The 26,716-nt window shown below is 40.4% G+C and overlaps 2 protein-coding genes across 2 annotated transcripts in view; both read right to left on the reverse strand.

The window, feature by feature from the left end:
• Positions 1–452: 452 nt before the first annotated feature.
• Positions 453–10,406, reverse strand: LOC130103516 (adhesion G-protein coupled receptor G7-like). The gene is made up of 9 exons (XM_056269760.1): positions 10,164–10,406; positions 9,906–10,063; positions 9,533–9,697; positions 9,062–9,174; positions 8,639–8,970; positions 4,447–4,528; positions 1,025–1,183; positions 771–930; positions 453–675 (listed from the first exon to the last, which is right to left on the reverse strand). The coding sequence occupies exons 1-9, from the start codon at positions 10,288–10,290 to the stop codon at positions 499–501; spliced, it is 1,473 nt and encodes a 490-aa protein (XP_056125735.1). The 5' UTR covers positions 10,291–10,406; the 3' UTR covers positions 453–498.
• Positions 10,407–12,136: 1,730 nt separating this feature from the next.
• The window catches only part of LOC130103480 (serine-rich adhesin for platelets-like), a gene marked incomplete at its 5' end in the record, with an annotated part of 30,691 nt that continues 16,111 nt past the window's right edge, over positions 12,137–26,716 (reverse strand). The window contains 2 exons of the mRNA XM_056269732.1: positions 12,137–12,329; positions 12,446–12,537. Of these exons, the coding sequence (XP_056125707.1) occupies positions 12,182–12,329; positions 12,446–12,537 (240 nt within the window). The remainder of the gene's footprint in view (positions 12,330–12,445; positions 12,538–26,716) is intronic.

Here is a 26,716-nt window from a genome sequence, read left to right on the forward strand (position 1 = left end):
GTTATTTTCAATTGTTTTCACTCTCAGATCAGATTTCGAGCAGTTTTAATCATCAGTTAGAATGTGGCACATTTTCCTGTGAATCATATGACAGTCATTACGTGGTGAATAGAAGCCTATAATACTTTTGTAATTAGCAGGTCAGATTTCATAACCTGAAATATGTTTCAACAGTAAGTCCTAAAGATTGAAATTTAAAGCCAAATCAGTTTTGTGTTCAGTGTGAACAAAGCCCCAAAAGATCCTAATGGCACATACAATAAAACATTGTAAATACATTAAATATATCACACATACACATTAAAGTCAGAAAAAAAGTGTGTGTATAAACACACAAATACTCACAAAATTCATACATACACAAAAAGTACGAACTTTTCACTTGTACGAACACCAAGACAAAATATCTGACTTAAGCTGATATTCCTCCTTGTCATCATTCCTTTTTAAAAAAAGTCTCAAAATAATTATCTTTAGGTTATTACCTTTGATGGCCCATCAGGCCAATTCATATTCAGTGGATTTGTAGCTTTCGTTGCTTTCTGGTATCTTATTTTTCCATAAAGAGAAAGTCTTCCTGCGAAAGCCTATGTTTGACACACACAGACTGGTCAGAAATGCTGGGTGTGAGTTTAAAAATGGCCTCAGAGTGAATAAAATTAATATTTGAACCCCCTTTGGAAATAGAAAGAAAAACAGAAGCATTGCTGATTTCATTTATAATCCATTATAAGATTTTGTGCATTTTTGTGCAATGTGCATTAACACACCTGTGTTGTGTTTAAGAGACAGAAAACCACACTCAGAATAAGTTTGAGATTTGTTTCACGGGTGATGATCAAAATGTAGCCGGTGACCCAGGACAGGCCGAGCATCACTGCCAGAGAGAAACTACTCAAAACCTTCTTCTTTAGAGGAGTTTTCCGTGAACTAAACAGCAACAGTGTTATTGGTTAAATATATTCTCATAAATGCCTTTTGGTTGATAACTGATAGTGCTTTTCTGGTCCCAAAGTAAACATACCTGTTTAATTTAGGGTTGGTCCTGCATATGTTGTGAGAGAAGTACATCAGTATTGCCATGTTTGAGAGCAGCATGAGCATTAATGGGAGCAAGAATCCCCAAAACATAGGTTTTCCCATATTGAACTTCTGTTTGTCGTCCAGTGAAGCCAGCCAGCAACTGCATCAAAGAAGAGTGACAACTGAACTATTACAATCCAGAGAGAACAATGTAAAAACACATAAATAAAGTAAATATTTTATTTTACATTTAAAGGGTTAGTTAAACCCAAAAATGAAAATTCTTTCATTTACTCAACCTCATATCGTTCCAAACCCATAAGACTTTAGTTCATCTTCGAAACACAAATGATATTTTACTGAAATCTGTGAGCTGTCTGTCCCTCCGTTGACAGCTACGCAACTGCCACTTTTGCGCTTCAAAAACTCCATAAAGGGTTCATGAAACTAAGCCACATTAATTAAGCAGCTTAGTCAAAATTTATTGAAGAGTCTCGATCGCTTTATATGATTTACATATTGAATTTAAAGGGAACCTATTATGCAAAATTCATTTTTACATGGTGTTTGGACATAAATGTGTGTTGGCACTATGTGTACACAACCACCCTACAGTGATAAAAATCCACCCAATCCTCTTTTTTTTTAAATCCCCATAAATTATAAGCAGTGTCTCCCAACGACCTGTCCTCAGAATGTGGCTTTAGTGACGTCACTACAGCCACAGGCCCCGCCCATGAGTGTTGACAGACACTGCCGTTTTAACATAGAACCGCCCGCATCGAGTTCACAGCGAGTTGAGAGTTGTACACTTCCTGCACTGACGAGAATGTCTCCCAAGCGTTGTCGGTGTTGTGTAGCTGGATGTATTAATCCACATAGCTCTATTTACTAAAAAGTTGCTCCTGAAGGATGTAGCAGTGCCAACTATTCATGATCCAGCTACACATCTAGAAGCAAGTATTACGCATTTGTTTTCCAAATTGCCTTTGAATTTGTCAAGCTCATAATAACATGTTAAGGCTCGTACACACCGGGACGAATATCGACGCGCGTTATTCGGCAGCGTTTTTCAGCGCGTTTTTTGTGTTCACACCCAAGCGATTTTCCCTGACGATGAGCCGAGTGAACATGCAAATTCATTCCCTGACATTAGTTGGCGCCCATTTGCTCTGCAATACCACTCCATAATATTCTCTTTTATCAAGATTTTTGTAGTCGCTGTCGCATTTGTCATATAGTTCTTTCTGTTCCGACACCAACGAGACCAGCAGCTCTACATTCATCTTGCCTTGCATCTTCCTCGTCTTATTTCTTCCCGGCACTCGGCAGTGTAGACGCTACTTGCCGTATATCTTCTTCGCCGTTACGTATGTGTGCTCGGCAAGACCGTTTTGTGTTTGAGCGCCCCCAAGTTGTGTTTTACTGTAACTTCAGAAGCTCCAGACACGTGAGCAAAAGCGCCAATCTCATTGGTTGGATAGTTTTTGACGCGGCGCGTCACACAAAAAAAACGAACCCGAGGCGTTTTTAAAAAAAATGACGCTTTTACGCGTGGCGTTTTTCGTGTCGGTGTGCACACTCACATTGGCGCCCTTTGTTTAGTCACGAGGCGTTAAACGTCGGCGAATATCGCACGCGAAATTCGTCCCGGTGTGAACAGGCCTTTAGACTTATAAAGTTTGTGATAGCACCGTGAGTCCGTCCAGCAATGTTGTTATTTTTTTTATCGCGCTGATAGTGGAATCTTTATTTGTAAAGGACAGCACATCAGAATAGAGCAACCAAACAAGAGATATTGCTTGTCAGACAGACGCAAAACCGCTGACCAAGTCTGTTGGTACTCAGTTATCAATGAAGAGTTTCATGTTCGCTACAGGAGTTCAGGTATGTTTATGTATTACATGATACTGCTTATACAGAGGACCTCTCATGTCGGAAAAGTGGGGCAGGAGCAGCAGCTCATTAGCATTTAAAGGGAAACACTAAAATGGTGCGTTTTTGCACAAGCCCAAATTTGCCAATTTTAAAATGCTATAAAAAATTATCTGTGGGGTATTTTGAGCTAAGACTTCACATACACACTCTTGGAACATCAAATATTTGTTTTACATCTTGTGAAAAGGGGCATAATATGTCCCCTTTAAGCTTTTATTCACATATTAAGCACGTTTCAGTTATGGTATTTGGAAGCTCAAGCTTGCTTGCAGGCAGCATGTTTGAGCTTCAAGAACCAATGAGGTTCATACTCGTGTATTACGCAGCACGTTTGAGCTTCAGCAAGAACCAATGAGATTCATTCACGTGTTATGCACCATGTTTGAGCTTCCACAAGAACCAATGAGCTTCATTCTCGTGTATTACGCAGCACGTTTGAGCTTCAGCAAGAACCAATGAGATTCATTCACGTGTTATGCACCATGTTTGAGCTTCAGCAAGAACCAATGAAATTCACATTCTCACGTGTTACGCAGCACGTTTGAGCTTCAGCAAGAACCAATGAGGTTCATTCACGTGTATTATGCAGCATGGAGATGCCATTGCTGTAAGCCTTGGCTGTAATTATGGACGAAAACTTACAGGCCTTGAATAGGAGATGAGGAGTACCCTGCCAGATGGCAGCATTTTGAAGGCATAGTTGCATCGCAACGGCACACTCCACTGGGGTAGATACCCATGTACCCTTTGGCCACCCAACCATCGATGTAGTGGAGGGGGCACCAGAGTGGTTTCGGGCAAAAAAAGGTGCCTCCACGACTTTGTGACCTCCTCATTAACCTCAGGGGAAGAAAGGCACTGGAGTGGGATGCTGCTATTCAGCATGCCCCATCCCCAAGATACCAATCATCCAGTCTTGAGCTTTTGGGAAACGGTCGAGGATTTCACTCGAGCCTGACGCTCTCAGCAACGCAAGCAAGGATCCTTGAGCTTCTGTTTATGTTCGCTGAACAATGTTCAGAATAAAAGCCTAAATTCAATCTGTTCATCATATATAGTAATCAAATTTAGACTAAACTGCTCAAAGTGTCAAAGTGGTTGTTGCATAGACTGTCAATTTGTGCTTTGAAAATGAACAAAAGTCTTACGAAAAGTCGAAAGTCGAAAGTTTGGTACGATGTGAGGGTGAGGATGACAGAATTTTTCTTTTTGGATGAACTATCCTAAGGGCTGGTTTCAAAGGCTGGGCTTAGATTAAGCCATGGTTAGGTCTTAAATAAGGGCATTAAAGTAGCTTTTTTAATTTTGATCTTCAGCAAGAACCAATGAGATAAGTAGCTTTTGTTAAAGGTCCCTTTAAAAACATTAGTGTGCATCTTTAGGCAAAACAATGGCACTGACATAAAACTGCTCAAACATGCATTTTAGTCTAGGCATAAAGGTAATAAAAATGAGTATTAAAAAATTGAAATATTTGATACTTACAACTCTTCTTGTCGATAACCTAAAGGCTCTTTCACACTGTAGGTGGAACCCAATGAGATGCCAACAATAACAGCGGGTAGAACTAAACAGAAAAAGATTTATTGACATTATATATTGGATATATTATTTCATATTTAGGGTTTAGTCTTTTGTTTGATTTTGCAGTTAATACCCAGGATGCAAGGTGGATGAAATAAGAAAAAACGATTTACCAATTATAAAAGAGTTGGTTGACAATATACACCTTTTCTTTCTTTCTTTCTTTCTTTCTTTCTTTCTTTCTTTCTTTCTTTCTTTCTTTCTTTCTTTCTTTCTTTCTTTCTTTCGTTTTTGGAAAAGTGATTAAAAATACTGAAAAACGTTTTAATTAAAATACAGTCATGTACACTGCAGTAAAGCTACTTGATCAATATAACTAAACAATTATTTGAAATACAGTTTTAGAATATCTTCTCGCCAAGTCATTAGTGGGGGTTTTTTTTCAATACACGCAATTATTCGTATTTAGTTTAAACAAGATGAGTGATTTCTGAATCCTCTTCAACTTTGTAATCTTCAAAAACATACTGAAAACCTTTTGGCGATTATATATAGGCCTATGTTTATACTCGACATGCTCGAAACGCATGGTTGCTCTAGATAATGCTTAAAGGAGTAGTTAACTTTAAAATTAAAATGATCCCATGATTTACTTACCCTCAAGCCATCGTAGGTGTATATGACTTTTTCCTTTCAGACGAATACAATCGGAGTTAATAAACACCCTGACGCTTCCGAGCTTAATGGCAGTGGATTGCAACCATCTGACAGAAGTAGCATGGCGTAGCATAAATATCAGCAATATGTCGCATTACTCCCATAAGTTGCACTTTAGACTTAAGTCGAATCCGTATGTTAATTTGGCTGGAAGCTTTGTTTGAGCTTCAAACTGATGGTTGCAATCCACTGCCATAGTATTTTAGATGATTAACGTTTAACAAACCTTAAAGGAAAAGTTCACCCTAAAATGACCCCAAAAAAAGTCTTCATTTTTTCACCCTGGTGTTGTGCTAATGCCACATGCCCTTCTTTCTTCTTCGGACCATAAAGGGAGATTTTAAAAAAAAAATGTTAAATCCAGCTTGCACTCATCTATATAATGGCAGTGAAAAGGGTCCAGCATCTAGCTTTTAAAAAATATCCAAAATTATCACAGAATGATCCCATGCAACACATAGTCTTATTGTCACAGTCTCCGTCTGCACCAGTCTGTCTTAGTCTGCACTACACTACCCAAAATCCTCCTTGTCTCCATACCTGAATTCACTCCCTCAATCATCCACCTGTTCATCGTCTTTATCATCTGTGTCACCTGTCCTCACCTCGTTAGTGGTCGTTTGTATCTGTATTTAGTTCTCTCTGTTCAGTCTGTCTTTGTAAATGTTACCTTGTATTGTGAGTGTTACACTTCTGCCTGTCTACCTGCCTGTACCAGTTTGTGTTAGTTGATTATAGTAAAAGTTTGAATTGGAGCCTTTGCCTCAGCCTGTCTTCATTCCACACCACACCGTGACAGAGGAACCGACCAAGAAAAAACATGGAAGTTGGCCGCTTCCTTTCGAACCCTGTTGACCGTCTGACTCATTGTTTCCAGGAGGGCCGCACGATCGAAAAGTATGTGGAAAATTTCCTACAGATTTCTCACCTCGTAGATTGGACAGAGGACGTCCTGAAGACCGTATTCTGGTGCGGACTAGATGATCCTCTGTACCAACCAGCTCCAGCGGAAGCAATCCCAGGTACTTTTGTCCAGTACCTGGATTATGTGCTGTGGTTGAGTGGCTCAACCTTCACCGTAGGTGAGGCTGAAGAGGACATCACCACTCAACCACACACACCAGCCATCTTCACCATGACACCCATCATCATCTGGAATTCAGAGCCCGCTGATCCTGCGCCAGAGACCGTCCAGCCAGAGACCGTCCAGCCAGAGACCATCCAGCCAGCTCTGGAGGACGCAGTGCTCCTTGTGGGATCCATGGCTGTTTTGTGTGTGTGGGTAGCACACACATTCGTTACAGCCCATGTACCCAGCCCTGAGCTTCCTTCGCCGCTGGTCCCGTCCAGCCCTGAGCTTCCTTCGCCGCTGGTCCCGTCCAGCCCTGAGCTTCCTTCGCCGTTGGTTCCGCCCAGCTCAAAGCCTTCTTCGCCGCTGGTTCCGCCCAGCTCAAAGCCCTCTTCGCCGCTGGTTCCGCCCAGCTCAAAGCCCTCTTCGCCGCTGGTTCCGCCCAGCTCAAAGCCCTCTTCGCCGCTGGTTCCGCCCAGCTCAAAGCCCTCTTCGCCGCTGGTTCCGCCCAGCTCAAAGCCCTCTTCGCCGCTGGTTCCGCCCAGCTCAAAGTCCTCTTCGCCGCTGGTTCCTCCCAGCTCAAAGCCCTCTTCGCCGCTGGTTCCGCCCAGCTCAAAGCCCTCTTCGCCGCTGGTTCCGCCCAGCTCAAAGCCCTCTTCGCCGCTGGTTCCGCCCAGCTCAAAGCCCTCTTCGCCGCTGGTTCCGCCCAGCTCAAAGCCCTCTTCGCCGCTGGTTCCGCCCAGCTCAAAGCCCACTGCACCGCTGGTTCCGCCCAGCTCAAAACCTTCGCCACTGGTCCCGTCCAGCAAAGAGCCCTCACCGCTTGCCCAGCCAGAGACTGTTAACGTCCCGAAGGGTCCTCACCGCCATGGCCGCCCGAAGGGTCCTCACCACCATGGTCACCCGAGGGGTCCTCACCACCATGGCCACCCGAAGGCCATCACCACCGCCCTGGACGCCCGAGGGTCCGGCCACTCCGCCCTGGATGCCCGAGAGTCCGACAGCTCCGCCCTGGATACCCGAGGGTTCGTCTACTCCGCCCTGGCCATGCCCACGTCCTGCTCCGCCCTGGCCACGCCCTCGTCCTGCTCCGCCCTGGCCACGGCCACGTTCGGCTCCGCCCTGAAGGCTTCCCGCTCCTGTGATCAGGCTTCAGGGCGCCCACCCCCCCACCCCTGTTGTTCCACGGCATGAGGTCACGCCTACCGGGAGGGGAGAGTTATGTCACAGTCTCCGTCTGCACCAGTCTGTCTTAGTCTGCACTACACTACCCAAAATCCTCCTTGTCTCCATACCTGAATTCACTCCCTCAATCATCCACCTGTTCATCGTCTTTATCATCTGTCACCTGTCCTCACCTCGTTAGTGGTCGTTTGTATCTGTATTAAATTCTCTCTGTTCAGTCTGTCTTTGTTGGTTCTTGTAAATGTTACCTTGTATTGTGAGTGTTACACTTCTGCCTGTCTACCTGCCTTTACCAGTTTGTGTTAGTTGATTATAGTAAAAGTTTGAATTGGAGCCTTTGCCTCAGCCTGTCTTCATTCCACACCACACCGTGACACTTATATTCCATGTTTACTGGGGGTATATAAAACAAACCAAACAAAAGTTTTATGGGTTTTTTTTTTTTAAGAAAATCCTGACCTTGGCAGTTAGTCTTCTCTGCACGGCTGCGCAATGTGTGCATTCTATTAGAGCCGCAGTTCACTCCATCTTGCACAGAAGTTGTGAGAAATCAAGATTAACAAAAACGCACCATGAAATGCCTAGAAATTCCCCCCAAAAAAGTATCTGTGTGCTTTTTTAACTGAGTTAAATATCTCTGGGAAGGCTCAAAGTCGCACATTGCCCAGTAGTGCACAGAAGACCAACGGCTAAGGTCAGGAAGTTTCTGGTTGTTGTTTTTTTTTTAAACCCTATAGTATACTCCCAGAACACTTGGAACATATGGCATGAGTCGCATGGGATCATTCTTTGATGCTTTTGCATATTTTAAAAAAATCTTGATGCTGGTTGCTATTCACTGCCATTGTATGGACAAGCACGAGCAGGACATTTTGTTTTTAGGACATACGGCATTGGAACAACACCAGGGTGATTAAATGAGAAATTATTCATTAAAGTTTGTGAGGAAAACTCAACAGAAAGCAATGCTTTCTTGACATAAAAAAAAGGATTTATTTTGCTGTGGCTCTAATGATTCAGCAGCAGAAAATAATTTGGCCAAGGCCATAATTGGCAATAATTCAGCAATAAAAATGTTAATATTTATACCAGTTGATACATTTACGCATATATAGTTTTAACCCATACTGAAAACCAAGACGTTAATCATAATACATTAGTGTTTTGTTCAATATCCCCTACCCCATCCAATAGCCAGGGAGACCTTTGGAAACCATGGAGGTGTTCCAGACGCTCCATTTTGGAAGAGGAGGAACACATTAAGGCCGTACAGAGTGTTCCAAGTGAACGTGGCCAACAGGAAGTACTGAAGCAGAGCTGTAAATGCTGTACAGGGACCCTCATCTGGGTACTTGTGATGGTCTGACTCGGGAACTATGTTCTGACCAGACAACTTTGCCACACTCAGATGTTGGACAGGGTTGTTTATGCCGAAGATGAAGAGAAGGTAGAAAACCGTCATGCTGATGCAGATGTTCACAACTAGCAGAGTAGGACTGCCTCCTCTTGACTTCCTGCGGCAAAATGTATGAATATAAGCTATAAAAAGTTTCACCTCTCAAATAGCTGTGGCTATGCTTAACAGTGTAAACTATAAGCCTTTACCTGGTTATGATTTGGTACACAGCTGTGACAGACAGACCCAGTACAGACAGAGCGCAGCCGGTGATGCTGATCCAATGCAAGGCTTCAGAATACTGATAGTTGATATCAAATGCCTGCAGAAAATGACACTAAAATTCTAGTTGCAATGGACTTTAATTCACAGCATCATAGACTTTACACTCTTAAAAATAAAAGTTATTTATTGGCATCTTTGGTTCATTGGCATTCCATGGAACATTTCCATTGTACAAAAGGTTGTATATAGCGGAGAATGGTTCTTCTGATTATTAAAAATGTTCTTTACAATAAGAAAAAAATGGTTCTTTTAAGAATTAAGAATTGTTCAGTAAAAGGTTATTTGGTGAAGCAAATATGTATCTTCTATTGGCATTGCTCTGAAAACCACCTTTAATTTTTAGAGTGTAAGTCAAATATCAATGATATTTACATCCTTTTACAAATATATCTCACCATCAGAATGGCAAAGTTTGCATTTTTAAAATTTTTCGGTTGACAGCTGCATACTACATGACCTGAGGAGTTCAATATTTTGGAGCAGCCTTCTGGGCTCCAGTCATTTTCAGTGTAACTCCAAAACACACATGCAAAGTTGTTGAGGGATAGTGTGGAATCAACCTGAAAGTTCAACAATGTATTAATTCATGAACACCATACCTGTGCCGACCTCTGTCAATGTCACACTAAGAAAAAAAATGGTTTAGGACTATATACTGAAAGGTTCTTTAAGGGAACCAAAACCCCCTTTTGGAACCTTTATTTTTCAAGAGTTTCATTATTAATAAGCTACAGCAAGGCATGTTGTGTTGTTGGACTAGCTGCTCACCGATGGTGTGAATGCAAACTCAATGTGGTCCAATCCAAGATGTTCTTGAAGGTTAGCAGATATTACTCTTCTTTTGGTATCCAAAGAAGGTTGAAAGCTTTTTGACTGAAAGAACTGATCACTATCATAGAGGACAAACCCAACATCTTTATCAAAATCTACAAAAATAAGGGACAAAGTTAATATAGTTAAAATACCACTTTCAACCAACAATTTCATGTGAAATAATAATAAAATACAACAAGGGGGAAAGTAGACCTTCACTGAACATGACATTCATTTGAAAGTCAATGTTATCTTTGGAAATCTCAGCCTGTGTCGTATCCAGTTTTATTCTGTCAGGTAAAAAGGTATCACTCTGCCCTGAAGAAATGAAGATAAACATGACTGTTAGAAGCACGCTAACTGTCCAAACCCTTACAAAAAAAGAAAAGTATAATTACATTTTATTCAGTATACATAAGTAAAGTTCAAGTATATTTTTACTTTATGTATAATTATAATAATATCAATATACGAGTAGACAAAATTGGCCCACTTTTTTAATGCATAAGTGAACTTGTAGGTACACTGATAGTACCCTTTCTGATGTTGTGTTGAAATAAAGATACTAGGGGTCATTCTTGGGAGCCCCTTACACCTATGAAATTGGCGTGTGGAACCAGAGCAAACATCAGCGGTCTCTCTCAGCGTTTGCAGAGATAAGTGCAGGGAGTTCACCTGGGTGTATCAGCGGTGTTCTGAAAGAGGCAATTTCCTTAATATAGAGTGAATTCCAAGAGCTGCACAGCAGATTTCCTCTTTTTAAAGATGCAGTTCCGTCCGTTTCCTTCTGGGTGCAGATGATTTCTTTCTCTTCTCTATGAGGAAGATGAGTTAACAAGCACAGCATCGGAGGGTGGGCTTATGCCTTCTGAGTTGAATGACTCATCTGATCTTCCATCTTCGGGTGTCATAGTTCAGTCTGTGGCTAACGCAGAGTTGGCAGCCATGACTTCCCGGGCCCCTACAAGCATTGGGCTTGAGTGGACTTCTCCACTCTGTTCCAAACACTTATGGTTGGATGATTGGTTCCTGAGGTCGGAGCTCAATGCACAACTGAGGTCCCGTTCTACCCCGAGATTTCAAAGTCGTGGAATGCACATTTTGGGGCCACAGGACTTTGGGTGAGCCCCATGGGAGGGTGGAGGGACCTTTACATGGTCAGAAATATAGGAATTGTCTCTTTCCCTGGGTCACACACACATGGTGTTAATGGACCTTGTTTTTTATTTTATTTTTACGATGGCCAGACATTAAATACTCGCCCCAGAACCTTGGTGGAAATGAATACTTGGGCTCCCCACAATTTGTTGCAATGGGTCTAAGCAGAGAGAAAGGTAAGTGTGAGATTATCAATGAGGCGCAGTCCCCTCGACAGTGGGTCCGGTGAGCAAAGTAGGTGTTTGACACTCCATTCACCACAAGTGCCAAGGGATGCAAAACCTCACAACATGGCAACTCCTACTCCCCCTCGCTCGTTCCATTGGTGCAGCTAGTACAGAGTCTGGACGCATTGGCTAGCGCTTTCCAGCCCGTCATGCTGGCTCATCAGAACAGTCCAGTTCGGCTGTACTATTCTCCAGGCGCACAGATACAGTGGCGTTCTTTCTACTTCAGTACGAGGCGAGAACTCTGCTGTCATTCAGGTGGAGATCGCTGTCCTCTTAGCAAAGGACATGATAGAGCTTGTCCCTCCAGCCAAGAAGGTTTTTACAGCCCTTACACTTTTCTCTGTGTGAAGTTGGACTCGATCCCCATGACAGGACGTCTTTCACAAACTTTGAACTGCTTGAAACTGTTCAATCACAAAACAGTGGTACAACTGAAATATTTTCAGAGGCTCCTTGGGCAAATGGCAGTCTTGGCAGCGGATATAAGAGACTTCATATGAAAACATTAAAATTTCTAAAATATTCCACATTTTTGGCCAGCAGTGTACATAAATAAAAACACTGCATCATGACTTTTCCTCTTTTGCTGCATTCACACCATCTCTTAATTACAAAATGACAACATGTGGCGTTGTACTCTAAGCTGTTCATGTCCACAGACTTGTAATTATGCATCTCTATGGTAACACTATTAATGCCAAAATGAATCTGCAGTGGCCCGGTGGTACTGTAATTCTACAGGGTCGAGTTCTACAAGGTCATGAACACTTTTTACAAGTCGGAATCTTGTCATTTTGACATGCCGTAAATTCACCTTTTTTTCTAGAGAGTTCTGTTGTATATTTAAGCTTCAAACTTGCCTTTAAAAGAGGTTAATTGCACTTGTCGGATTGGAGTTTGCCCCTTCAGTGACTGCACTGCCATGTTCGGTTGCACCAGCAATGGATTTGACTTCTCACGCAGAGAGAGTTTCTGTAGAGTCTGTGTTAGTCTAAACAAACACAATTAAAAAGTCAGACAGCAGGTCAAAAAGAAAGTGCTTTCGAATTTGGTTGAGATGGTTCTGTATGTAAGTGTCAGTGCAGTAAGTGTGAATTGTTTTGTTACTCATTTATTGCAGCTTGGTCGACAGAGGAGTACATCCCATGACTTGCGCTCAGGAGCTGACTGACTGTAGCGACTGCTGACACTGCAATTTCCTGAACAATGAAGAAAAGTGTTTCTCAAAACAATTCTGGTTTGTATAAGCACTGATGAGCCAAAACATTATTACCGGTCACAGGTGAAGCAAATACCGTTGATCATCTTCTAACAAGACCACATATTAAGGTCTGGGTAGATTAGATGGTAAGAAAACAATAACAATCCTTATAATCAACATGTTGAATGCAGGAGAAATGGGCAGGAATAAAGATCTGATCGAATTTGATACGGTCCAAATTGTTATGGCAAGGCATTTGGGTCAGAGAATCTCTGAAATGGCAAAGGTTGTGGGTTGCTCACAGTCAGCAGTGGTGAGAATTTACCAACAGTGATCCGAGAAGTGATAAACCACAAACCGGCGACAGGGTGTTGGGCACCTAAGGCTGGCTACAATACACAGTGTATCACACTCTGCTGCGTATGTGGCTGCTTAGCTCAGACCAGTGTCTACGATGAACCCTTCCTGTTCGACAGAAACCTAGCTAAAACCAAACAATTACATTACTTTAAATGAGTCCACCCCCCAGGATTACTGTTATAAACAACCTCATCTAAAAGGCAAAGGGGAGGTGTTGCTGTAATTTATAGTAATATTTTCAGAATTACTAAGAAATCAAGTTTCAAATATAATTATTTTGAAGTGTTGGTGCTTAATGTAACAATCGGAAATATAGTGCAAATGATAAATCACGTTTGAGATTTGTGCTGCCTACTGTATCCAGGCCATCAGGGCACCATACAGACTTTATCAAGAAATCAACAATCAGAATTAGTACTCGCTGCAGATAAAGTCCTAATTGTTGGTGATTTTAATATACTTATAGATAACGAAAAAGATGCATTGGGATTGGCCTTAAAGATATTCTTAACTCTATTGGAGTAAGACAACACGTGTCAGGACCTACTCATTGTCATAATCACACTCTAGATCTAATATTATCACACAAAATCAATGTTAATGCCATTGAAATTCTGCAGCAGAGCGATGACATCTCAGATCATTATCTAGTCTCGTGTAAACTTCATTTAGCCAAGGCTGCAAAGCTGACTCCGTGTTACAAATATGTTAGACCTATCAATTTTGCCACTAAAGATTGCTTTTAATAATCTTCCTGATCAGTTTCATCATCTAAGCATCCCAGATAGCTAAGAAGAACTCGATAGTGCGACAGAAAGTTTTAACTCTCTCTTTTCCAGTACTTTAGACACAGTTGCTCCGTTGTGCTTAAAAATTTAAGAAAATAGTCCAACGTCGTGGTACAACGAGCACACTCAGGCCCTTAAAGGGGTCATGAACTGGCTTTTTAATTTTTTTTTATTGTTGTCTGAGGTCAACTTATGACGTTCGCTTGGTTTTTACAATCTAAAACATCAAAATTAATAAGTAATACCCTAGTTTTGAGCCTAGCTCAAAAACGCTCGGTTTTTATGGGAGTCTCGCATTGAAGACTTGGAAGTAAATGCCCACTGCTGTGAGTGGATAACAGTTTTGCATATTATAATGAGTTTCAACTCACTCGTCAGTGCACGTGGGGGAAATTGTTATTTATCTATGCGTGTAATGCGCGAATTGGTGGGCGGGGCTAAACCGGCTGTGTTGAAGTAGACGTTGATCTTCCTTTGCGGGGGTGGTGTTTTATCCTCTTTGTCGTCATAGTTCCCCACTTTGAAAAACGAGTCGTTTGCTGAGCCTGGTGTCAATAAAAGCTTTTATTGGACTAACAAGGATGTTTTCAGTTCTGAAACTTACAGGATATTCTTATAATATGATGACCTCTTAGATGCCAAAAGCTCAAGGAAAATTTGATTTCTCAGTTCATCACCCCTTTAAGAGAGCAGGCAGACAAATGGAGCGCAACTAGAAGAAAACAAAACTAGAAGTATTTCACGTTTCATGGAAGGAGAGCTCAATTGCATAAATAGATGCCTTAAAAGCTGCTAGATCTGCTTATTATTCAACCCTATTAGAAGAAAATAAACAAAAGCTGAGGTATTTATTTGAAACAGTGGCTAAACTAATGAAAAATAAAGCCTCAAGCCCAGAAGTTTCCAAGCAGCACAGCAGTAATGACTTTATGAACTTCTTCGCTTATAAGATTGATAATATCAGGGAAAAAATTATAACCATGCAACCGTCTACTACAGCATCGCATCAGGGAGTGTATTTTAGTCTCCCTAAGGAAAAAATGTATTTAATCATTACTGTAGGAGAGGAAGAATTTTTTTAACTCGTTAAATCATCTAAATCGACAACATGTATATTAGACCCTATACCAACTAAGCTAATGAAAGAGATGCTTCCAGAGGTCAAAGATCCTCTTCTGAATATCATTAATTCATCTTTGTCATTAGGATATGTACCAAAAAGTTTTAAGCTGACTATGATTAAACCACTTGTTAAAAATAAACAAATTGATCCTATAGAATTAGTCAATTACAGGCTGATCTCGAATCTACCTTTTCTGTCAAAGATATTAGAAAAGGCAGTATCTTCACAACTGTGTATCTTCACAAATGATATCTGCAAGGATTTTCAGTCAGGATTTAGACCGTACCATAGTACCGAGACAGCTCTCATTAGAGTCAAAAATGATTTGCTCTTATCATCCGATCGTGGTTGTATCTCTCTATTAGTGTTACTTGATCTTAGTGCTGTATTTGATACCATTGACCACAACATTCTTTTAACCCTCTGGGGTCTGAGGTGTTTTCAGGGTCCTTGAGATGTTTTGGCATGCTCTGACATTTCTGCTTTTTTCAGTTGCTTATAAACATATTAATGGCACAGGTTAAATTACACTCTATATAGCACACACAGGGCTACCATAATATGTGAACAACATGTTAATACATGTTTGTATTGTTGAGAGAATATTGTTTATGCGTGGTTATTGAAAAAACTAAAAAATAAAGTTTCTAATATAAGGCCACAAATAACATACTAAATATCTGTCCACAAGACTTTTGACTAGTGGATGTTGTCGCCTAGAGTTTTTGCTTCGAATTGATCTGAAAATCATTCTGCCTAATCATTCACATAAAACAATAGATTGTTTTAAATTGTGAAAAACATTTTTTTGTTTGCAAAGGCAATATGCGGATGGGCGGAACGGCCCAACCCCCTCATGAATAATTAGGCAGTTCTCACCTGAGCAGACTGCATACTAATGAGCCTTTCATTCAGTGGTGTCACACAAGAAAGAATGCAAGGAAAATATATATATATATATATAAATAAATAAATATGTATACACACACACACACACACACACACACACACATATATATATATATATATATATATATATATATATACACTACCGTTCAAAAGTTTGGGGTCAGTGAGAATTTAATTTTTATTTTTTGGAGGAAAGAAATCAATACTTTTATTTATCAAGGAATAATTAATTTGATCGAAAGTGACAGTAAAGACATTTATAATGTTACAAAAGATTCTAACCCTAACCCTATTAATCAAAGAATCCAAAAAAAAAAAAAAAAAACTGTACAACTGACAGACCAACAACTGTTTCAACATTGATAATAATAATAAATGTTTCTTGAGCATCAAATCCTCATATTATACTGATTTGTGAAGGATCATTTGACACTGAAGACACTGACACTGGTGATGCTGAAAATTCAGCTTTGATCACAGGAATAAATTACACTTTACTATATATTCACACAGAAAACAGCTGATTTACACTGGAATAATATTTAATACTATAACTGATTTTTGTTGTATTTTTAATCAAATAAGCGCAGCCATGGTTAGCAGAAGAGAATTCTTTTAAAAGTATTTAAAATCGTACCGACCCCAAACTTTTGAACGGTAGTGTGTATATATATACAAACAATCAAAATATAAATGAAAGCCAAAAGCACATTTTTAGTCACACCTTTTAGCCATCCACATACCATTTTTAGCCATCCACCGCGGTCAAAATAAACCAGTCGCATTTCAAAGTCGTTCGCGAAACGACCGCCAGGTGGCGCAAAGGGACATTTAGCAAAACGTAAGTGGGGCTAATGTCTGTAGCCTAAGGATGAAATGCTACAAGTTATGGTAATTTCCAAATAAGCCTACAACAAACATTTATAGCCTACTCCGTAATTGTTGGTCATACAGATAAGATATAATCTTTTAAAACTGTAAAAGGCTAAAGTATAGGCCTACACTCACAGGCTAAATGAAAAAATCGCTCATGTGAGAAACAGACGTTTGGATATTTCTCAGTGAGTAAATTCATAGCCGAGCGGTAGAACTTAGGGTTCATCATCAAGATGACACGGGTTCAAATCCCGCACAAACAAGGTCTGCTGTATATTTTATATTTATTTAGATTTGTCTAGCTCTAAAACTCTGTTACACCATACAGTTTTTTTTGCTTATATTTATAAAATACAATTATCATGCATTTCCATTTTACACTAAGGAAAAAAAATAGTATCCAACAGAACGACTTTGCATCTGTATAATAATAGGCTACCAATCGTAATTTCAAAAGCAGTTATGTAAAAAAATTAATTATATATAGCCTATATATATATATATATATATATATATATATATACTATATATATATATATATATATATATTTTTTTTTTTTCAGGGCTGCCAACTCTCACGCAATTGACCCAAATCTCACGCTCTCACGCCACACCCCCGATTTCTCACGCTGAAGTGTCAACCCGGTCGGTCAAATTCCTAAAAGATATAGTTTATCTATAGATCTACCTGTTGAGCCACTCGTGATCGACTAGTTATACCGCAAATTAGTTAAAATATCCCGTAATCTATCTAGAGCGAGCGTGCATGCGAGACAGATATTGTGCTCCAAACCATGCGCGCGCATGGCAGAGAGGTCTGTTCCCCACAACCTAGAGTTTTTAAAAACATGGTTTTAAGTAAAGTGTGATTTGCCAGGGGGGACTAGGATTTCCTTCTGGTCTAAACATCCCTGCTTCTGCTGAATTATTTTAATCCCCCCCGTAATTTTTTGGTCATACAGATAAGAGTAGGCTTACATCGTTCAAAACTGTAAACTTGTATTCATATAGGCTAACGACAAAAACAGTATAGGCCTACAGAGGATCTACTCAAACATGCAATGTAGCCTAAGCGCTTCCCAATGAGAAAATGACAAGACAAGGGTTAAAATCTCGCTCTATGTAGGCTAAATCGCCCTGAATTAAAATGTAAAAACAAATCAAATAATGTATTTGTCGAAATGTTGCGATATTGTTTCATTTAAGTTCATAATTATTCTATAAATGTTATTTAATTTAGCAGCATTACCACGAAGCACCGTGTTTCGATATTTATTTGAATAATACAAAATAAAATAAAAACTTAATTCACAAATTGCATGCCTTGTAAGGATCCAAAGATCCCTGTAGAATTTAATATTGAGTTGAACATTTTGTTCATGACAACAAATTAACATGCGTTTTTTCAGATTATATTTAGTTTTGCTTGGAAAAAGCTGGCCCAAACCAGTTTTATTTCATCAATTATTGAAATAATGAAATATTTAGTAATAAACTTTTGTGACAGAAATATCACTAGGCTACATGTAACTTAAATCATTTAATTCCTTCATTATCAACACTGTCTAGAATAGCGATTTAAGTGTGAATTGCGACTTCTCTTTGTGTTAAGTCAGCCTCAGACTCCGATAGCCTGTGGGGGGTTGGAGGGACATTGCTGGACAAAGGTGTTAATGTTCCTCTTTCATATGGAGAGTGTCGGATAGCCAGCCTGATGAGCAGGCAAAATTATTGTAAGGATAAATCTGTGTCCAAATGTAGACCCCATATCTTATTAAATTATAAATATTGTAGTTTATTTATTGTAGCCTATTTAAAGTTTTTTTCACACAAAATTTCAATTGAAGTTATTGTAAGGTGAATTCAACAAGGCATGCTGTGTCTTTGAAGCAACAATTAAAGGTTAAATAATTTTTTCGTGATTTGTATGGCTGACACGCAGCGACATATACAGTATTATCAGCTCTATTATGTGTTTTTACCCTGAAATGTTTAATTTCGAGAGAGAGACCCGCGCGCGCAGCGAGGGAGACTAAATAAACTTGTTAAAAAGAGATCCAGCGCGAGAGAGGCAAAGAGAAACGCATGTTTTTAATTTAATTATGTTTCTTTGGACAATTTTCGTTTTGTAGGCCTACTGTTTTAATTGTTTAATTTAGCTGTAATTTCTTTGGCAATACAAATTTAAAATGTCGCAAGAATAAGATTAGCCTAGTGTTTCTTATTTTGCATCGCAAAAGAAATAAACTCTAAACAAGATGCAACCCTGTTTTACATTAAACAATTTAAACCTTGAAATGTTCGAACTTGGTTTCAAACTTAAGTAATTTTAGTGTTCTTTTACATTACACAATAATTTAGCAGACTAAAGACGAGCTTCTTCATTTTCATTTTCTGATGCAATCGGCTGACAATCTTCCTTCATCAGTTTTTGTCGTTTGTGCAGCGGCTGCGGTTCTACAGGAATGTAGCAAATTTATGTTGTAATGATAATCAAACAAAACTCTTGACTTTAAATAAGTAAACAGATATAAACAGTTACCTATTTAAGCATCAAGGTGGGAAAATATAAACGTAGGACAACATCGGTTAACAACATGTATGCTACATTGAGATTCGATCTCGGGTCGAATGAAGCTCCTCGAAGCTCGTGTCGTTGCGTTGATCACTGAGCTGTCTTCTGTATGCTGTTAAAGTTGTAAAGCCTCATTCATGTAGCCTAAATGTTTTTATTGCAATGTTTTATGTTGAAATGTTTTCATTATTTATTCAATTACATTTCAGTAGCCTAATTTCAGTATTGTGATTATGAATTATTTTAACTACGTTTCACTTGTTGAATTCTTCTGCTACCAGCTTTCAATCGCTCTGAATCAGCGCGGTGCGGCAGCAGATTACGCATTAGAGAGAATAAAGGCCAATTTATACTTCTGCGTCGAGTGTACGCCGTAGTGTACGGCGTAGGCTACGCACGTAGGCGACGCCGTCATGAGCATTTATACTTCTGCGTTTAGGTCTGCGTTGCTCTGCAGTACAGCGCCGAAACGCTAGTTGGCGGCGGAGGGTTTTAATGTTCCACTGTGTTTAGATTCCTCGCGGCAAGAAGAAGAAGATTCCTCGCGGCTGTTTTGAGTTTAGGTTACTACAAGCAATGGCGACTGAAAGAGAGCAGATCATGTTGGAGTTGGAGCTTATCGAGGTGGAAAAGGTAAATTTTTTTTTTTTTTTAACAGTTTCGCTGTACTTAGAATTTAAAAATGGCGGGCGGTGCAGAAGAACACGCCGGAAATGCATAGGAGGAAACGCGATGCTACAAGCCGACCAATCACAGATCTTGCGGTCCGCGTCGTCGCGACGTGTAGTTACATTTTTGAGGAGGTGCGCGTCAGGTTACGGCGAAGGGTACGGCGTATGGTACGCGTCTGTGCGTATGCTACGCCGTACCTACTGCGTGCACCCGACGCAGAAGTATAAATTGGCCTTAAACCGGAATAAACGAACACTTTTCAGAGTCTATGATTGTAGCGCCTCTTAGCGGTAAAAGGCAGCAAATACACCACACATTTTACCGCCGCGGTGGAACGGCTGATGTGGGCTTTGTCATGGCTTGCCTCGACATTTGCGTTTGAATAGCGCGCGTCCTCCGTGGGCGTGTCAGATTAACGCGTAATGAAGTGTAATGAGCTGGGGGAAAAAATACTGACAGCACTCTCTTTTCATACAGATTGCATAAACTGAGAATATTTGTTTTTTATATAAATTACTTCATTTAAAAGAAGAGAATTTAAGCTTCATAAAGAAAAACCTCTCGTGCCTGTGTGACAAGTAATCGCGGAGTTACAGTTAATCTTAGGACGCGTTTCAGAATGGACTTCACTGACAGAGAGAACGCAGAACTCGCATCATGTTTGTTTTTCTTTATTTGGTGAAAAGCACAACACTTTGTTTTTATTGTGAGTATCCACAAAAAAAATAGAAACTTAACAGGATCTAATGATGTACAACACTTATATGTAAGATCAAAATTAACCGAGTATTTTGAGTCTCTTTTACACTGATAAGAAAAAAAGCGAGACAATCGCGCCGGCGCGATAGCCGACCCCAGGGGGTTAAATAGACTTTAAAATTATGTTGGCATTAGTGGAATTGCATTAGCATGGTTTAAATCATACTTATCTGACCGTTATCAGTTTGTATCAGTAATTAAAGACATGTCTTATCGATCACAAGTTCAGTATGGTGTACCACAAGGCTCAGTACTAGGACCGTTACTGTTCACTTTGTACATGCTACCCTTGGGAGATATCATTAGGAAGCATGGCATTAGTTTTCACTGTTATGCTAATTATATGCAGCTCTATATTTCTTTACGTCCTGATGAAACTTACCAATTCACAAAATTAACGGAATGCATAGCTGATATAAAAAATTGGATGACTAGTAACTTCCTACTACTTAATTCTGAAAAAACAGAGATTCTAATTATTGGACAAAAAACGTCCTCACGTAATAACCTAGAATACTGTCTAACACTTGATTGATGCTCTGTCAAGTCTTCATCGTCGGTTTGGAACCTGGGTGTGCTTTCTTGATAGCAATCTTTCATTTGAAAGTCACGTGTCTATTAAAGTATCTGTAAAACCGCATTTGCGGAACAGTTAGTTCATGTGTTCATGACACCAAGGCTAGATTATTGTAATGCTCTACTGGGTGGTTGCCCTGCACGCTTAATAAACAAACTACAGCTGGTCCAAAACGCAGCAGCTCAAGTTCTTACCAGAACCAGGAAGTATGACCATATTAGCCCGGTTCTCTCAACACTGCATTGGTGGGACTTCCAGTTTTGCCATGTAGTGAAGAGACGCGTGGTGTTAGTGCTCCGGCATAAATTTAATATTTTGTTCCTCATAAAACTACATTTGGGGCTTTTTAGCTATTTTTGTGCTACTGTTGGTATTTGTTAAAGTTATATGTTCCAGATGAGTTGAGCTGGTCACCACGCGAGCTGGTGGTAAAATCAATCCGCAAACCAAGATGCCTAATTCTGGGCATGAAAGCGGCAAGATGTCGGACGACGCCTCAAACCCGCTAACGACTGACACACTGGTGAGCGAACTTGATAAACTAAGTAGACTAGCTTAAACTAGCTTATCCGACCACAGCGACAGGATCACACATCTCGAACAGGAGGTCTCTACTCTTCAGTCGAAGTTGGTGACGGCGACTTTCGGGAATTTCGAGAATTTCGATTTAAGAGCTAACGTGGAAGACCTCGTTTCGCAGTCCAAACAGCAGAATATTCGTGTCGTTGGTCTTGCTCTTCCCTCCCCACCGGAGCTTGATCACGCCCATCAGAGCTTAAGGCCCAAACCCTGTCAAGGTCAAAATCCCTGTCCAATTATAGTGAGATTTCATCGCTACATAGAGGAGGCTGTGCTCAAATTCGCGAAATCGTCAAAAGAAATTACTTTCAAGGGACATTGAATCAAATTCTATGAGGACTTCTGCATTTCGGTGGCTAATAGGAAAGCTTCGTTCAACAAGATCAAGGGCCTGTTATATAAACACGGTGTTCGTTTTTGCATGATCTACCCGCCATGATCTACCCGGTGTCATACAACAATACGGAGCATTATTTCGACTCCCCTGAGGCTGCAGAAAAATTCTACCACCAAAACTTTGCTGAGAAACTTTACTAGCGGCGTTGATAAGGAGATTCGCCACCAGTCGAAACCTCCCGTATACGTCGTCGGTCAAAGAGTGTGGCTTTCTACCAAGAATATTCCTTTGTGCCCAATCTCTAAAAAACTTGCTCCTAAATTTATTGGCCCGTTTGCCGTCACCAAGATTATTAGTCCGCTGACGGTTCGACTCAAACTCCCTCCAGCGTACAGGAGAATTCATCCCGCCTTTCATGTGTCTAAAGTTAAGCCCGTGTTTTATTCTCACATTAATCCGCCAGTCCCGGTGAGTTTAAAAAAGCATTGTTTTTTTTTCTTTTGTACCCATTTTAGATTATTATGCTCTACTTTGCAGTTCTTTGAATAAGCCACCTGTGAATTCTAAGGGGGGAGGGGTTGGACACAATATTATAATTGTTATATGGAACGTACGTGGGATGGGTGGCTAAATTAAAACGCTCCAGAGTTTTTTCTCATCTAAAATCACTGTCCTCTGATATTATGTTTCTTCAGGAGACACATTTGCGTACAGGTGATCACACCAGACTGCGTAAACAATGGGTTGGTCAAGTATTTCATTCTAGTTTTAATAGCAAATCCAGAGGTACTGCAATTCTGATACATAAAAGAGTCATGTTTCTAGCAGAGCAAGTACTTTCAGATCCTGAAGGCCGCTTTGTAATCGTCAGTGGTATTCTTTTTCAAACTGCAGTAGTCTTAGTAAACGACACGTATATGCCCCAAATTGGGATAACCCTACTTTTATGTCTATGCTTTTCTCAAAAATCCCAAATCTTGACACTCATCACCTTATTTTTGCAGGGGACTTTAATATGTTATCGATAATAATCTTGATAAATCTGCGACTAAATCTTCTTCTCTTTCCGCTATGTCCAGTTCTCTAATTTCGCTAACAAATCAAATAGGCTGCATAGATCCCTGGCACTTTTTTCATCCTTCTGACAAAGTATTTTCTTTCTTCTCTGGTATGCACCATGTTTACTCTCATATTGATTATTTCTTCCTTGATAAAGCCCTTCTTTCTTCAGTTATTTCTTCAGATTACTCTGCCAATGTTATTTCTGATCATGCCCCCCATGTGTTAGATATTTCCTTTATGCCCGCTTTTAAGAGCTGACCTCAATGGAACTTCGATCTAGGGCTTCTTGCCAGAACTGACTTCTGCTAATTTCTATCCAAAAATACAAACCCTTTCATTGAGACTAACAAAACGGAAACCGTATCTGCTTCTCTTCTATGGGATACATTTAAAGGGTTTATTCGTGGTCGAATCATTTCCTTTAGTCTCACTTAGCCAAGACAAGAAAATCTCGGCAACAAGAGCTTATCCGTTCAATTTTAGAGGTTGATGGACAATATTCAAGCGATCCCAAACCTGATCTTAAGTTAAAACGTTCAAGGTTACAAACTGAATTTGATTTGCTTTCAACAAATAAAGCTGAATATTTGATTAAAAGAACTAGAGCCACTTATTATGAACATGGGGAAAGAGCAGGCCATCTTCTTGCTTCCCAGCTTAAACAGCAGTCAGCATCACGCTATATCACGCAGATTTATGATAACCATTCTAATGAGCTCGTTACTGACCCTCAAAAAATTTACTCTGTCTTTTCCTCCTTTTACTCCAGTCTTTATGCTTCTCAACCTCCTTCTGATGCTTCCTTAATGGAGTATTTTCTACATAATTTAAGTATACCCACTATTAATACATTAACAGAGGAGACATTAGATCTCAGGCTAGATGAAATTACCACATGCATTGGTCTCATGCGGTGTAACAAGGCTCTAGGGCCTAATGGCTTTCCCTTAGACTTTTATAAGAAATTCTCATCGCAGTTTTATTTCTGAGGATCAGACTGGGTTTATTAGGGGACATCAGATGTCATCTAATATCCGGCGATTGCTAAATATACTCTTTAGTCCTTCTCTGTCTAAGACCTCTGAAATTATAATTTCTCTTGATGTTGAAAAAGTATTTGACCGTGTGGAATGGAATTATTTATTTACTTTATTAAAATAGTTTGCCTTTGGGCACAATATTATCTCATGGATTCGCCTTCTATATTCGGCTCCCTCTGCTAGTGTTAAAATAGTTGATAGTGCTGATAGTTCATCAGTCTTTTCCCTCTCCCGTGGGACGTCGCAGGGTTGCCCTCTGTCTCCTTTGCTCTTTGCTTTAGCTATTGAGACACTTTCTATCCCCTTAAAAGCATCTTCGTCTATACGCGGGATCCATAGGGGAGGCACAGAACACTGCGTTTCTTTCTATGCTGACGACTTGTTGTTGTACAAGATCCAGTTGGCTGCGCCAACGAGATTATGCACTTGCTCGACACCTTTGGCTCTTTTTCAGGTTACAAATGAAACTTTACCAAAAGTGAATGTTTCCCTATAAATGACGTGGCTAAAAAAAATTCTAAAAGCACACTACCTTTTAATTTTTCTCCTTCTGGGGTTTGTGGTGGAAATTTTAAACTATATACACTCACCTAAAGGATTATTAGGAACACCTGTTCAATTTCTCATTAATGCAATTATCTAATCAACCAATCACATGGCAGTTGCTTCAATGCATTTAGGGGTGTGGTCCTGGTCAAGACAATCTCCTGAACTCCAAACTGAATGGCAGAATGGGAAAGAAAGGTGATTTAAGCAATTTTGAGCGTGGCATGGTTGTTGGTGCCAGACGGGCCGGTCTGAGTATTTCACAATCTGCTCAGTTACTGGGATTTTCACGCACAACCATTTCTAGGGTTTACAAAGAATGGTGTGAAAAGGGAAAAACATCCAGTATGCGGCAGTCCTGTGGGCGAAAATGCCTTGTTGATGCTAGAGGTCAGAGGAGAATGGGCCGACTGATTCAAGCTGATAGAAGAGCAACTTTGACTGAAATAACCACTCGTTACAACCGAGGTATGCAGAAAAGCATTTGTGAAGCCACAACATGCACAACCTTGAGGCGGATGGGCTACAACAGCAGAAGACCCCACCGGGTACCACTCATCTCCACTACAAATAGGAAAAAGAGGCTACAATTGGCAAGAGCTCACCAAAATTGGACAGTTGAAGACTGGAAAAATGTTGCCTGGTCTGATGAATCTCGATTTCTGTTGAGACATTCAGATTGTAGAGTCAGAATTTGGCGTAAACAGAATGAGAACATGGATCCATCATGCCTTGTTACCACTGTGCAGGCTGGTGGTGGTGGTGTAATGGTGTGGGGGATGTTTTCTTGGCACACTTTAGGCCCCTTAGTGCCAATTGGGCATCGTTTAAATGCCACAGCCTACCTGAGCATTGTTTCTGACCATGTCCATCCCTTTATGGCCACCATGTACCCATCCTCTGATGGCTACTTCCAGCAGGATAATGCACCATGTCACAAAGCTCGAATCATTTCAAATTGGTTGCTTGAACATGACAATGAGTTCACTGTACTAAAATGGCCCCCACAGTCACCAGATCTCAACCCAATAGAGCATCTTTGGGATGTGGTGGAACGGGAGCTTTGTGCCCAGGATATGCATCCCACAAATCTCCATCAACTGCAAGATGCTATCCTATCAATATGGGCCAACATTTCTAAAGAATGCTTTCAGCACCTTGTTGAATCAATGCCACGTAGAATTAAGGCAGTTCTGAAGGCGAAAGGGGGTCAAACACAGTATTAGTATGGTGTTCCTAATAATCCTTTAGGTGAGTGTATATATTAAACTAACCAGGTTAGAGTAACATCTAACCTAATTTAACATCTAACATTTGAACAGAATGTACTGTACGAAACCAATGGAAAACTTGTGACTTTGAGTGTGTGCGTGTATGTGTATAAATAACATAATTTGGGAAATGAAACTAGACAGGTGTCTAAATTCGAAACTAAAAACAGAGATTGGTTACCTATAACGTTTCATATAATTTAGTCATACCTCCTTATTCTATAAAACTGTTGTATTTGTGTTTACTCGGGGGATTCTCAATGGGATTTGTCTGAGATCCACCGGCCATGCTTATTGCTTCTTTTTGGGAGATTCTCTGAGAACTGCTCGAGACTCCCGGCCGTAATAAAGAACATTTAAAGGACAATTACTCAAGTCTGTCTGTCAATAAAGCTGCGCAGCAAGAGAACAAGTAAGTTACAATTATTGGCTCTGGACGCTGTAGTCGACTGGAGACTCGCTGGAGATTTAGACGGATGCTGTAGTCGACTGAAGACTCGCTGAAGATTTAGACGGATGCTGTAGTCGACTGAAGACTCGCTGAAGATTTAGACGGATGCTGTAGTCGACTGGAGACTCGCTGAAGATTTAGACGGATGCTGTAGGCGACTGGAGACTCGCTGATGTATAGTTAGGGAGCGGATGCTGTAGTCGACTGGAGACTCGCTGGAGATTTAGACGGATGCTGTAGTCGACTGGAGAC

This window comes from Rhinichthys klamathensis, unplaced genomic scaffold (genome assembly GCF_029890125.1).
Source record: "Rhinichthys klamathensis goyatoka isolate OS25496 unplaced genomic scaffold, OSU_Roscu_1.1 h1tg000289l_1, whole genome shotgun sequence".
Taxonomy (NCBI): Eukaryota; Metazoa; Chordata; class Actinopteri; order Cypriniformes; family Leuciscidae; genus Rhinichthys; species Rhinichthys klamathensis.